Raw genomic sequence first — 13,696 nt, forward strand, 5'->3', positions numbered from 1 at the left:
AGAGACCTCATCCTTTTAGTACGTAAATATAGAATTATTTTATTTTTAAGTGGTGGTAGGTCACATAATTCATATTTTTTAAATGATAATATTTAATTTATAAAATTAAATTTAAATTTTAAATTAAACTATATTATGTAAACACTTTATTCTGTATATCTCATATACTGACTTGAGAATATAATTTTTTAGTAAGACACAGATTAAAGATTTCGATGGTGCTTCTAGTTTTGTATTTTTCTGTTTATAATTTATATAAAATATATTTGAAAAAATTATCAAAATCTTATTTATTATGTAATTGAGTAACGTTAGATATAATTATTGATTGTACAAGCGCAACGCATTATATGAAAAAATTAATTTTTTAATAATAAATTTTCCTATTTTTAAAAAGAAATACGTAGTATTTACATAATTTATAATTATATTTAATATTAATTTATGATAATAATAATTTATTTTCCTCTTGGGTGCGAGTGGGCTTAGGAGAAGAAGGCTGAGGCTGATGTGCTGTTAAGAACTTAAGAGGGCTCGAAGCCCAAACCCGAGAAAAGCCGTTTACTGGGAGGATGGGTGACGAGTCCCAACACCGCACCACAGTTCACAACACGAGGCACCACCAGCACCAGCCACCAATCCAAACCCCCAAAGGCCAAGGCCGAAACTCCTTTCCCCACGCCCTGACCTCACTCAGATTCTCTTTTCCCGAGAAAAAAAACCTACCCTCCCTCTTTTTTCTCTCACCAAACCCTCCCTCACCCATCCGTGTCTGTTCGTTTCTCTGTATAACGGATTCTCCGCCGGGAAACCTGAATTTTCCGGCAAACTCAACCCCTAACCGAAATGGTCTCCCCTGAAAATACCAACTGGCTCTACGATTATGACTTGATCGACGATATCCCTGTCCCTGATGGGAATTTCTCTGCTTCCAACCCGGGATTCTCCTGGCCCGCACAGGCCCTGAATGGTTCTCCTAACGTCAGGTACTAAACTTCTCTACAGACTACCTCTAGCAATTAGGGTTTTTTTACTTTGTTTCATTGAGCAATTTAGGGCTTTTAAAAAATAAAAATGAGAAATCTCCTTCGTTGGGTTTTGTTTGCTGGATTTGTATTGTGTTTAATCTGCTGCTTACGATTTGGTTATTGGGATGGAAATTTTGGTTCAAAGTTGATGGATGAGAAGGCAATTGGTAATTTTTAACTATTTGTGTTATAGTTTCCGTATTGTTTAGTTTTGATTTCGTGTATTTGAGATGATTGAGAATTTGATGATTATATAGGAAAAGTAGTCTTTTGATACTTTTGGCTTATGATGTTTACTAGAGCCTGAGTCTGCCTTTGTACAATCTGCAGGATGAAATGATTGTTTTAGTTATACGTATGCCTGAGCATTTCTTTTTAACGCATTATTGATTGGAGTTGTAGGTAGTTTTTGGGACAAGGTCCATGTTGGCTGACACGTTTTACGTTTTATTTTTTCTTTTTGGGAAATCTTTTTATGTGTGGGTAGTTAGACGTTGCTAAATTTGCTTTATCGAACTCTACTTTCTTTTCTGTACCTTAAGTTGAGAGATATATCTATGGATTAAGTGATGGGGTAAAAAAAACTTTAGACCAATATATGATGTTGGGACAGAGGTTTTGCGTCTATACCAAAGATGGAACTGTGTGAATTGCAATAGGGAGTGGAAACAGCCTTTCACTCTTTCGTAATTATTGAGAAAGGGGGGGGGGGGGGGGGGGGGTGGATTCGATACAGTAGCTCATTGGTGTTCACGCAACCATTTTTATTTTGCAGATTGACAATTTTTTCTATTTTTCTAATATTATTTTTGGGGTGTTCAGTAAGCAAGTTAGATGCTATTTGGTATCAAAACGACTACCTGATTCTTTGCAGACATAGAACTATACTGGTATAAGCCATTCTGGCCTGTTATATCTCCATACTAATGCAATGTAGAGCAGTCACGAGCTCTGGACTGGGAGTCCAGGATTAAATGTTGACATGATTGCATTTAGAATATCTTAGGGGCTTCATTGACATTCAACTTATCACAATATTATTTATCATGTTAATGGGAAAGGTTTTTGATGCATGTGAAGATTGGTATAAAGCAATTTCTTTTAATCATATGAAAAGTCATGTTAAAGTTGAATAATGATTAACCGTCATTTTGTTTTCACTTGCGATGTGAGGATGTATTGTTTTATTAAGTTTTTTAATTTGCATCTATGTGGTTACTGATGTCCTTTTGTTCTTGTTTGATGAAATGAGCTGTGTCTAGTGTGGAGATTGATGGCTCATTGGGGGATTCAGATGGCATCAAGGACTGTGGCCCAAAGAAAAGGTACACATACAACTCCCTCTTTTCTCTTTTTATTTTTTTTTATTTTTTTTATAAATATGATGAACAAAATCGTGTGCTACTTAAAACTGTGTTCACCAGTTTATGGGAAGGGCTACATGAATGTTTTTCCCCAATATCTGTGGGCCTTCAGAAGATTTTGAGCATATGATTTTGCTGAGTAGATTTTCTGGGTGAAATTTTAACTATAGACGCATACATAGGCCAGAATCCAAGTAATTAGATGGAATCTCAAATTGAGGCTATTGATTATCACAACTGTGCTTGTTAGACAATGGGTCGATTTGTTAGAAGTATGATACATGGATCAATGAGTTTGTTATTGGATCTTCATTATCTGTCTCTCTGTATCTTCTGCAGGGGCAGATCTGAATTGTGCTGTGCATCTAGTTCCAAAGCTTCTCGGGAGAAGTTGAGGAGGGATAGACTGAATGACAAGTATTCTCTTGTTCTTCTTCTTATTATTTTTCTTCTTTCTTCTTCCCCCCCTCATGCATGTTTTTGTGTTTGTGATGATTAGGTTTGTGGAATTGGGCTCCATTATGGAGCCCGGGAGGCCTCCAAAAACGGACAAGGCTGCTATTTTAATTGACGCTGTCCGAATGGTGACTCAGTTACGGGGTGAAGCCCAGAAGTTGAAGGACACAAATTCAAGTCTCCAGGAGAAGATTAAAGAGTTGAAGGTGAAGCTATTTTCATTTTTGTTCCATTCACACTATGCTTTTGCCTCCTCAAAAATGCCAGTATGTCCTAAAGAGGAAACAGGATCGTTTTCTGAGGCAAGTTCCATTCTGTACCTTGTGTAGGCTGAGAAAAATGAGCTTCGCGATGAGAAGCAGAGGCTGAAGGCAGAGAAAGAGAAGTTGGAGCAGCAACTGAAAGGCATGAATGCGCAACCTGGTTACTTGCCAGCTCCTCCTCCAATGCCTGCTGCATTTGCTGCTCAGGGCCAGGCCCCTGGCAGCAAGTTGGTGCCTTTCATTAGTTACCCAGGAGTCGCAATGTGGCAATTCATGCCACCTGCTGCAGTGGATACCTCACAGGATCATGTACTCCGACCACCGGTTGCTTAGGTTGGTAGTCCATGATGATTTGGACTCAATGCCCAAACAAGTGTATTCGATTTGTCATTCCTATTGCCTGTAGTAGTTTTTGCTCAATTCTCATAAGCTGTAACTGGATTTTATGGGAAACTTTATTTTCTATCGAAGGAACATTTATGAATTGATGCCGGTATTTGCATGTAAGTGTTAATAAGTTTGTCTGGCAATACTTGTTTCTGTTTTGACTGCAGTCTGCTTTGATGGAGGCATCGTGCCTTTTGGGTTCTCCTGTTGGCACTGCAAGTTGAAGTGGAATTTGGCTACACCGTATGAGCGAAACAGTCTTTTTTGACCTTTTTGTGAACTGTAGAAAGGAGCAAACATTAATCCAGTGAGTACAAGACTCCTCATATGTTAAGATGGTATATGTTTCGTACTTCCCATCCATGAGAAATTTTTTTTGGAAACAACGGCTGAAACGATTTTTATCAGGATAATCAAACTTGGTAAACGGATGTACTGTCATGTACACGGCGACACGCATGTTAATCATGCCTCTGTGCCGTATTTGGTTTGGGACAAATGCTGCAGCAATAATCATTAATCATTCGAGGATAAATATCGGTGACAGCGGTTTCTATGCTACAACTCTTGAGACTCGAGAGGCTGGTTTGTAGCCTGTGGTTGGAATTTGGGATTAGAAACCTTATCTACATCGTTTTTTTGTTTTGGTTTTTGAGTGCCCCTTTCTTTTTCGAGCAAACTACTGCCTTTTTATTTGCTACTTCAAAGCTCAAAATGGCTTCCAATCTTCTCAAGATTCATCTACGAACCATTGAAACTGCGAAGCCATCAATCCCATTTCCTCACTCCAAAGCCCACTTTCCGTTTCTCCCATTTCATTCACATCAACTTTCTCATTCCCGTATCCATGTCTCCTTTTCTCCAATTCTGCCCCGTAAACCCATATCCGTCCGCTCGTCCCTGTCCTCTTCCACCCCACCCACTTCAAAAGAAGAAGCCATCCTCCAGGCCAAAACCTGCCTCTCATCCACCTTAGAAAAGCCCCTCAACAACCCCAAACTCGTCGGTAAATTCAAGAAGATAAAGCAACCCAGGTTCCGACTCGAAATTCCGGTCATTGACGACTCGCCCGCATCGCTTTCGCAACTCGCTCTCGATGTCTTTCAGGACTTGCCCATTAAAAGAAAAGGCTCTCCTGTTAAGTTGCTACTCCTATGGCCTAACGTTACCTTAAGAGAAGGTGCAATGGAAGCCTTCGGAATTCAGTCTTCCAGCCAAATTGAACATACGGACATTTCTTCATTGAAGACCGAAAATGGTGATACCAGAATCTTGAGTTCTGCCGATGTGGCAGTTTTTTTGGTGCCAGAGGCTTCACAGTTGGAAGTTATAAAAGCCGTTACTGACAGTTCGTATCCTAAGCCGGTGGTGATTTTCAACCCCAAATGGGTGTTTGAGGAGGAAAGCAATTTTGGTGAGCTGGGTGGCTTCGTGGGGTCATTCGAAGTGATATATTCATTCATGGGGTTGGAGGTTAGAGGGCTTTTGAGTAGGAGGAAGGGAGTGGTTTTCAAGTGCGTGAGGGATGGGGTTGTGAGTGGTGAGAGATGGACGGTTCTTGTTGAAGAAGAAACTGGGGAACTGAAAGTGATCTCGAGGTTCAAGACACGGCCATCGATCACCGAAGTTGAGAATGTTCTGTACAATTTAATGGCAATCAATTCGCCCATCACGAAATCTGCAAAGTTCTTAAAGGATTTGGTGTCAAATGTAACTGGGAAAAAAGCAAGTTAAAGCAACTGATCTGATTTTGATCTCGATTTTGATTATCTAGAGGCAAGCTTTCCGTTGAAATGCCTGAAAGAAACCGGTTGTAATCTTTACTGACATTAGATATGTCAAGTCTGTGATATAAAAATCCCTGCTCGGTGTATGAAAAAGACGGGGCTTATTTAATACAAAATTATGAGATTGTATTTCTGGTAATCTGTGTGTAGAACCTCATCATAGATGTGAACAAATCACTTCAGTGAATAAATATGGTTTGGAAGCATGGAAAGATTAGGAAAAATGGGAAAGAAAGAAAGAAAGAATAAGGAAGCTTTAACCAACAACAAATGATAGTTCAGAAAAACAGGAGGCTGATGCTGTTGCCATCGCTGATTCAGTCCTCAAGGCCTTGAATTTGCGAAGAACTCTCAATCGCTTATCTTCTTTTTTAACATATACAAAAGGATATTCGTTTACCAACATATGCCTCTCAAAATCCATTCTAAGAAGAAGCCCTTATATGACAGCTCTTGATGAATTTATCTGAAAAGTTCACATACTTGGCCCATAATGGCCTAAGTTGCGGGAATGCTATCTCTAGCCACGGCTTCGCCCTGCCGTTGAAATGGATGACACCAGCACTCTCAGCATCAGCAAAGCTCGTATTGTCCTGGTAACCCAGCCCCAGCATGTGCCAAAAGGAATCGATAACATAGACTTGTCCATGGAAAGCTATCAGTCCAGGGGGTAATGTCCCCAGTTGCCACAAACTGAGATCCGATTTCAAGTTCTGCAGACATGAAAACATAATAAAATCGGGGTAGAAACTGAATAACATCATTCTGCTTATACCCTGTCTTTCTTCTTAAACATAGGCAGTGTATGACGGGAATATACCTGTTCAAGCCAGTAATGGTATGAAAGGCTTATGTTGGTCTTCCTCCATGCATCTAGATCAAAAATGTTCATGCCATAAGCCCATGCACATTCATTGGGATCGAAATTCTTTGATATCAAGGGATGGGAGAAGTTCAGATAGCTCTTGAACCGCTTTGACATGACAAATGTATCTTCTCCCCTGCAAGTTTCCACTGCTCCATTAACTTTTCCATTCATATCAATGTCCCATAGTGGTGAAAGATCTGTTTGAACCACGATGTCGTCATCCAGGAAAACCACCTTGTTTAGGCTGGGGAACAACTGCAAAAGAATTGAAATGACATTTAGCCGATTAAGAGCATATATTAAGAGGAAACAACTTTGTTAAATTTAAAAAAGTGATTTCTTGTTTTTCTAGTCGAGCAAAAATGCAGGCAATGCAGCTTTCTCAAACAATAAATCGACTTTCAAAGTAAAGTTGTTTACCTCTGGTAGATGTATTCTGATGTGATTCATCACAGAATTGTATTTAGGACTCAAAGCTTGTAATTTTGCTGCAATGACTTGGGGCTTCTCAGTATTATTTGCCACAATAGCCGATGACCCGCCTCTAAATTGCGATCGCACACGTTGGTCCTTTTCCATTGCCTCCAAAACTGGCACCTTCCCCTTGGAAAACCAATCAAAGTGGTGCAATGCCTTGACTTCAATTATTGCGGGAGATAAGGGATGCAGTGAGAACCACGCCTGCATGGGATAGTAAGTTTTTCTATCCGTGATTATATGAAGGACAACCTTTTGGGGGCGCAGCGAGTTCCGGACAAGTGATGTTGCAACAACGGAGGCAGCGAGCACATTGTCAGAAGCAAGGACAAAGTGGAAGTAGGAGTTGTCAACGAGGGCAGGGACGAGTTCAGCAGAAGGGAGCTGGAGGCGGGCAGCCGCATTGGTGGAGTGCTCGTTGGCTAGCTTTAGTGCAAGGCAGTGGAGCTGTTTGGGTATGCTACTCGACGCTACATGACGGTATAAATATTCTTGGATTTTGGCTGTCCGAGTTCTTTGTTCAAGAAGGGTAACCTGAAAAAATTGTAAAATCTTAATTGAGAGCTCGAGACCATAAACTTACGATCGAGTACTTGTGTCTGTTGTTGCATACCATCTCTCTAAGCTTCACAGCAAATGTCTTGGCGTCCGATCTGCTTTTCTTAATCTCGGCCATGAAGTCCTCCAAAGTCTGAGGAACATCAGAACTTCCTTGTAATTCATCCTTGTTCATGGGCTCTTCTAGTATTTGGTATATCACTTCTGGGACCTTTAAGACACCAATTTTTTTTTATTTTTTATTTTTTAATTCAATTCATAAACACAATTAGCAATACGATGTAAGATTTGGGAAAAATAAGTAAATGAACAATGAATAATTTTATTTAAAAATCTTTACGCCACACATCATTTACGTATCAAACTATGTCATGTAAATGATGTGTGGTATAAAGACCTTTAAATAATCCTGAATAATTTAAAGCCAAAAGACGTAGGAGTCCAGAAATTACATTTGAGTCGAGCCTTCTTCCCAAAATACCCGGTCTTAATCTTTTACCCAGGCAACCTACCATTAGAACACATGTAGTATGATATAAGTAACTACAATATTGATTAAACCTAACATTTCATTAAGCACCCAAAACAAAAATATCAACAATAATTAATTAGGTTGGTACTCGTGGACCGACCAAACACTTCTGTGCGGTTATTATGTCAATTAATTATTTACTTTTTTTTTTTGGTAAAAGGTCAAAAAAAATTATTAAACAAATTAAATGGTTGGAAGTCATCAACATGTCACACCTAACTAGAATTTCAAAAGGGTATCTAAGACAATTCACAAGTGTATAGAATCGGCATGCATGCAACATATACATGATCTGCAGGCGGCAAAGTTCATTAATATTTAATGGGCTCAACAATATTGGTTTTGAATAAATTCCTTGCTTGAATTTTCAAAATTTACTATATAGATAATCATTTCTGAACCGCTAATTAATTTAATTTATCGATGATTATCAAAATTTATATCTTATTAGTTTATACTTTATGGATATATATTAAATTTTAAATCCACAAAGTCAGTTACGATATTGTATTCTAGGTAGAATAGATATACTGCTGAGTGCTGGTTGTCCGTAGCAGAACTGTTTAGATAATGTCTCTTTATATTGATAAATCATATAAATAATAAATCATTATATATATATATATATATATATATATATATAGTTTGATCTGGATTTGTGTTTTTATTTATTTAATCAGCAGTAATATTGGAATTAGAATTTTTGTTAGTTACTCTTGCATTTTCAAATTCATTCTTCAATGCTCCAATTAAAAAAAAACAGCAACAACAACATCACTCGTGTGTGATTAATGAAAGCTGGAAACTCATCGTGCAATGGCTTAGAATAATATTAATTACGTACGTACGTACCTATGGTAGAGCACAGCTTGTTTTCTCCATCAATGGTGTCCACTGCTGTCAATACGAACACGAATCGGAGAAGAAATGTAAAGAATAAAAGCGAATAGAAGAGCATTCGATACGAGACCCGCCTTGAGCCAACCTTCACTTTGATAAACTCTTTAAAGCCTTTCCCCGGAAACACTGATATGTGCCTCAAACTGGGTGATATGTAAAGCTGCATTTCTCCAGAAAAACAAGACAAGAAACACACGCACACACCGGAAGGCAAACCGACGTCGATCGAAGTTTTCCTTAAGGGCTAGCAGCTTGTTATTTCATTTGGAAAATCACCCAAAGAAGAAGCGAGTGGAATTGCAAGAACCCTCCTTGTGATGGTTATGCTGTAAAAGGAAGAATTCGATGGTGTTTAAGGTAGCTATCTTTTACCTAACCTTGCTTAGCATTTGGGCTTGAGTTGTCAAGGTTCTGGAGGCTTATTTATTTTAAGAGGTGAGCGGGGGGTTGTTAAAGAGAAAGAGACATGAGACTGAGAAGAGGCTGTCTTTGTTTTGTGGGTATGTGTTTGGCTTGAGCTTGAAGGAGGGAAGTTGAGGGAGCAGAGGAAAGAAAAATAAAAAGAAAAAATATGAATATATTTGAGATGGGGTTTGTTTGGTGTTTGCTTGGCTTTGCCTCCACATGAAGTTTAAGTAGCATGCAGAGAGTTTGAACTTTGACACAACGGGGCTTCTACATGGAAAATGACTCTTTCTCCTTACTGTGGGTTGGGGCTTTGGTTGTTGGAGTAAAAGTACAGGAACCTCTGTTCCACTTCTCTAACAAATAAATGAAGAGAACTTCAAGGAGGTTTTGATTTATGTCTGCTGCTTGTAAGGCTAAATTTGTCACTAAAAATAGACTCAATATTTGGAGTTAGTCATGTGAATCTTGGCCTTTGTAAACAAACCGGAGAGTGTACTATTTACCACGTAAAACAGAAATATAAATGGTATGATTATTACTTATCAAAAAATAAAAATGGTATGATTATGATTCTAAGCCTTTAATATTCAATCACATTCAACAGTCCAACACAAATAAAGATCCATATGGTATTTAAAATTTATATGAGATTCACATTGCTCGAAAAATTTAAACAAACAATATTAAGGCCCTGTTTGGAAGTTGACAGTTCTAATTTTAGACTGAGTCTAACATCTAAACACCTTATAACTCTTAAATCACTAAATTCATCTCAACTCAAAACTTCTTTACACGTGAGACCCAAACCTTTTTCGACTTTTCATAAACACATCTAAACTCATCTTAGGTGAACTCATCAAAACTCACTTCACCAACTCAAATCGCTACTATTTATAAAGAACTCAACTCGTCTCAACTCAACTCAACATCTATACGGGACCTAAATGTTATAAGATTCACACGATGCATCTATCTTTTCTAAGAATTAGACCATTCAATTCGGTCAGACAATTAAAAATTATCTCAATCCCACGTGAATGGGGGTAGGCCTTATGTTAATTACCTAATTAGCACCGAAAATTGTTTAGTTTTAGCAAGTAGTGATACAAGCAATTACGGATTTGATAAATTATATATGAACCTTTTTCAGTCCTATCTAGTAGTATGTATTCTACTGATTAATATATAGTTTTGAGACTTTTACTATAGTCATCATTGGCTTATTGGAACTTGGGATATTATTGTGTTAGTGGAAATGGTTAAGATTAGAAAGAAGCGTTTGGAGCCACGTGTAGATGGAAAAATATAGAGACAGCATATCTGCATTTGACCAAGAAGGTAAAATGAGGTGGGTATTGGATAGGTGCTTCCAACCTAAGACTTTTGTCTTGTCCTAATCTGAAATGTTTCAAGTTTTCCACATGATTTCATTTCATTGTGACCATTACCGATACCACCCGGCCCAAAAACAGCAAAAGTTTGGTGGTCAGCAAAGTTGGAGCCTTTAATTGAGGGGTGGACTACTACTATTTAGATATTAATTCAATATTTTTTTAATATTTATATATATCATATAAAAATATTGTCAATATATAAATCAATGTAGGAATATATGGACGCATATTTTATAGTAATTAAAGAAAAGATATATAAGAGTTTCCTTCTTTTACATAAAAGATTCATATTCAACTTTAATTGCAAGAAAAAGTGTTAAAAAAAGAACCTTGGAGACAAAATAAAGAGAAGCCATACATGGAAAAGATAAAGTTTAAGAAAATGAGAAAAATCTTGAAGACGGCTCAATGAAGAATAGAGATAGATTAGAAGCTATTAATTTTTTTTAGCATATAAATCTTTACCTCTAGAAAATTTAAAAATTAAAAATATATAAATTTAGATTCTTGGTTAACATTCACAATTTAACTCCAAATCTTACCCCAAAAAAAGAAGAGATTTTTCTTAAAAACTTCAACAGAAACGCTCTGAAATGGTACATGCTGGTTTCAACCCTTTGACAGTATCCAATAAGGAGGTGACATCTCAGCACTACATAAGTTAACATCATGAGGTTTGAACCACATGGAATTTCTACTTATAATTAAAAGAAAAATTTTATTCCTAAGATTCATACGCCGCACACCATCTTTTTTATGATTTTTTTTAATTTTATTCTCTTATTAAATGTGTGGTATATGGATTATAAATAAAATAATTTAATTATTTTAAGAATAATAAAACCAAAAAAAACTTCAAAAAAATTTTAAAAATAAAAAAAATTATGGTGTATGGTGTATGAGCTTATGAATAAATGCTCTAAAAACCCGACCAGTTGTGTTGCCGCCACCAGCAGATAGTTCGACGCAGCCAATCTGTCGTCCAGCCAGCTAGTCCAACGCAGCCACCACTCACCATCGTCCTACCATCATCCTCTTCATCATCACAGTGGTGCAGCTATTTTTCGTAAATATTCGTTGTTAAAGTGTGATCCAATGTAATAACACAGAGAGATGACCGGTAAATCCGTATAAACTTGAAAGCAAAATCCTCTTGTGAATTTATCTAGAATTTTCACGAAGACACTTGACTTCGTTGGACGTTTTCATTAGATTTGATGTTCTTTGAAGTTTGATCACGATTGCTTGTCACGTATACACGTTGAAGATCACATCTTCCTGACAATTATCTTGTGGCAGATAATTGTTTTTGAACCTTTTTTGGGTCACCTTGGCAAGAACGACGTTCGCAAGCCTTATTCACGTGCTATGATGTTAGATGGTTTATCGAAGGAGATGTTATTTGTGGGATTCAGATTCTTTGGCAAACTCTTCTATGGTGATCTTGCAATTTTGACTTTCGAGTTCTCTTCTTCTGAGTTATTTCTTATAACGAGTTCAAACGTTCCCGAAAAACTTTCAACATGGCTGCAAATGTAACAATCCCAGACAAACTCCCATCCTCTTCAACAACACACACATAACTCACGCGATGCGCGAGTGCCTGAATCATCACCGCCACCAATGAGATCCATGGGTAGCACACGATTGCTTTTGACCTCCTAACCAACCTCGTTGAATACGACCCTCCTGACTTACTCTTCCCCGACCCAGACTCTTCGTCCGACGAAGACGAGCACAACGACAATGATGTGATTGTCGATTCTCTTCCATTAGTTCCAAAGCCGCTGAGATAGTTTGAGTTTGTATTTTATGTCACGTTGGAAAATGAGTTAAAAAATTTTAAGTAAAAAATATTATAAAGTTAAAATATTATTAAAATATATATTTTTTAATATTATTTTTATTTAAAAATTTAGAAAAGTTAATTTTTTTTTTTAAGATTTTGAAAAATTATAATGATTAGTTTTAAAAAGTTATATTTATTAGTTTAAAAGTATTTGTATTTGAGATGTTTGAAAAAGAGATGGAATGAGAATTTTGGAATATAAATTTTTTCCAAACAAGCCTTTATAGATTTTTTGGAGATTAAAATAATTTTTTATAAGATTTTAAATATAAGAAAGAAAATAAGTTTTTGTTTAGAGTTAAGTAGATTGAACTTATTTTTCGTCTTATGGGCCAGTCAGATTGAACCCAATTAGCATTCGTATGGGCTTAAAAACTATTTATAACAAATATAATTTTTGAAATAATAGTGTCGTTCGTGTTTATTATAGGTAATATCTATGAGTTATTCTAATTTTAAATCGCAAGTTGGTAGGAAATATATCATCTATATTATTTAAATTTTAAAAATTTATCTTTTAAATTAAATTAAATTATATAAATTTTATTAAATAAGTTCCATGCATATAAGAGAGTAAAGCCGGGTCTTTTGACATCAAATCAAAGGATGGCCTACTACCTCGTACAAATTTGAGTACCAGAGTCAGTGCAGTTGAGTACCCCTCCATATCGCCCAAGAAATGACTATAGGATGATATCCAACCTGAGAAACCATAGAAGCTCTATGCCACCAACTCCGTCTCCTTTGTCCGAGAAAAAGAAAGCCGGCTCACTATTAAGTTTCGTCTGAAGGCAAGGAAGATGGCACCATGAAGGACCCCACCGACGGCTGAGAACCCGCCAGAGGGTCTGAGTAGCAAACGTCACTCACGCCATAAATCGTCCCAGAGAAAAATAATAAGAGTAATGCTAGGGCACCCACACTTCTTACCGATAATTGACCGATTTGCATGTGACAATTTAAAATATTAAATATAAAACAAGAACAAGAAAAAGAAATAAAGAGAGAGAGAGAGAGGGAAAACTCGAAATTAGGAGTGGGTAGCACGGCTCCCGCTGCCCTGCCCCGCTTCCGCTCCGCCCCCGTTCAACGAGGCGGAGCACCCCGTCTGTCAAATGCAGGGAGTAGGTGGCCCCGCCTGCATCTGACCCCCCAAGCGGGGGCGAGGGCGAGATAGGGGCAACCCCCGCCCCGCCTCGTATCACATATATATATGCCTGGTTTTTTTTTTAATACCCATAATGAAACGGCATCGTTTCATTTTTTGTTTAGAATCCTCCCCCCTGCAAGATCACCCTCTCACTCACTCATCCAGAATCTCTCTCTCTCTCTCGCTCGCCATTACTGTAGCCGTTGCCGCAGCCTTCCCTGACTCCATCTTCATCTCTGTTGCCGAATGTAAGAAACCCTAAATCTACTGAAATT

At 37.5% G+C, this 13,696-nt stretch overlaps 3 protein-coding genes across 3 annotated transcripts; 2 read left to right on the top strand and 1 right to left on the bottom strand.

The window, feature by feature from the left end:
• The first annotated feature begins 574 nt into the window (after positions 1-574).
• LOC121234968 (transcription factor ILR3-like) lies at positions 575-3,597 on the top strand. The gene is made up of 5 exons (XM_041131135.1): positions 575-986; positions 2,291-2,353; positions 2,732-2,809; positions 2,892-3,054; positions 3,178-3,597. The coding sequence occupies exons 1-5, from the start codon at positions 847-849 to the stop codon at positions 3,442-3,444; spliced, it is 711 nt and encodes a 236-aa protein (XP_040987069.1). The 5' UTR covers positions 575-846; the 3' UTR covers positions 3,445-3,597.
• Positions 3,598-4,212: 615 nt separating this feature from the next.
• LOC121235317 lies at positions 4,213-5,424 on the top strand. Its single transcript, XM_041131656.1, has one exon. It carries the CDS (start codon positions 4,213-4,215, stop codon positions 5,230-5,232), a length of 1,020 nt encoding a protein of 339 aa, XP_040987590.1. The 3' UTR covers positions 5,233-5,424.
• Positions 5,425-5,525: 101 nt separating this feature from the next.
• LOC121235316 (probable galacturonosyltransferase 12) lies at positions 5,526-9,020 on the bottom strand. The gene is made up of 6 exons (XM_041131655.1): positions 8,573-9,020; positions 7,641-7,696; positions 7,244-7,399; positions 6,574-7,164; positions 6,106-6,408; positions 5,526-5,998 (listed from the first exon to the last, which is right to left on the bottom strand). Exons 1-6 carry the CDS (start codon positions 8,784-8,786, stop codon positions 5,711-5,713), a joined length of 1,608 nt encoding a protein of 535 aa, XP_040987589.1. The 5' UTR covers positions 8,787-9,020; the 3' UTR covers positions 5,526-5,710.
• Positions 9,021-13,696: the final 4,676 nt, after the last annotated feature.

Source organism: Juglans microcarpa x Juglans regia, chromosome 6D (genome assembly GCF_004785595.1).
Source record: "Juglans microcarpa x Juglans regia isolate MS1-56 chromosome 6D, Jm3101_v1.0, whole genome shotgun sequence".
Lineage (NCBI taxonomy): Eukaryota > Viridiplantae > Streptophyta > Magnoliopsida > Fagales > Juglandaceae > Juglans > Juglans microcarpa x Juglans regia.

Bases quoted from the DNA above. Each gene is read 5' to 3' on its own strand.
- LOC121234968 (XM_041131135.1), top strand. From the start codon at position 847: ATGGTCTCCCCTGAAAATACCAACTGGCTCTACGATTATGACTTGATC. The intron at 2,354-2,731 runs GTACACATACAA...TATCTTCTGCAG, and splicing joins GACTGTGGCCCAAAGAAAAG to GGGCAGATCTGAATTGTGCT. The intron at 2,810-2,891 runs GTATTCTCTTGT...TGTGATGATTAG, and splicing joins AGGGATAGACTGAATGACAA to GTTTGTGGAATTGGGCTCCA.
- LOC121235317 (XM_041131656.1), top strand. From the start codon at position 4,213: ATGGCTTCCAATCTTCTCAAGATTCATCTACGAACCATTGAAACTGCG.
- LOC121235316 (XM_041131655.1), bottom strand. From the start codon at position 8,786: ATGCAGCTTTACATATCACCCAGTTTGAGGCACATATCAGTGTTTCCG. The intron at 7,400-7,640 runs GTAATTTCTGGA...GGTGTCTTAAAG, and splicing joins GAAGAAGGCTCGACTCAAAT to GTCCCAGAAGTGATATACCA. The intron at 5,999-6,105 runs GTATATTCCCGT...TCATGTCTGCAG, and splicing joins ACCATTACTGGCTTGAACAG to AACTTGAAATCGGATCTCAG.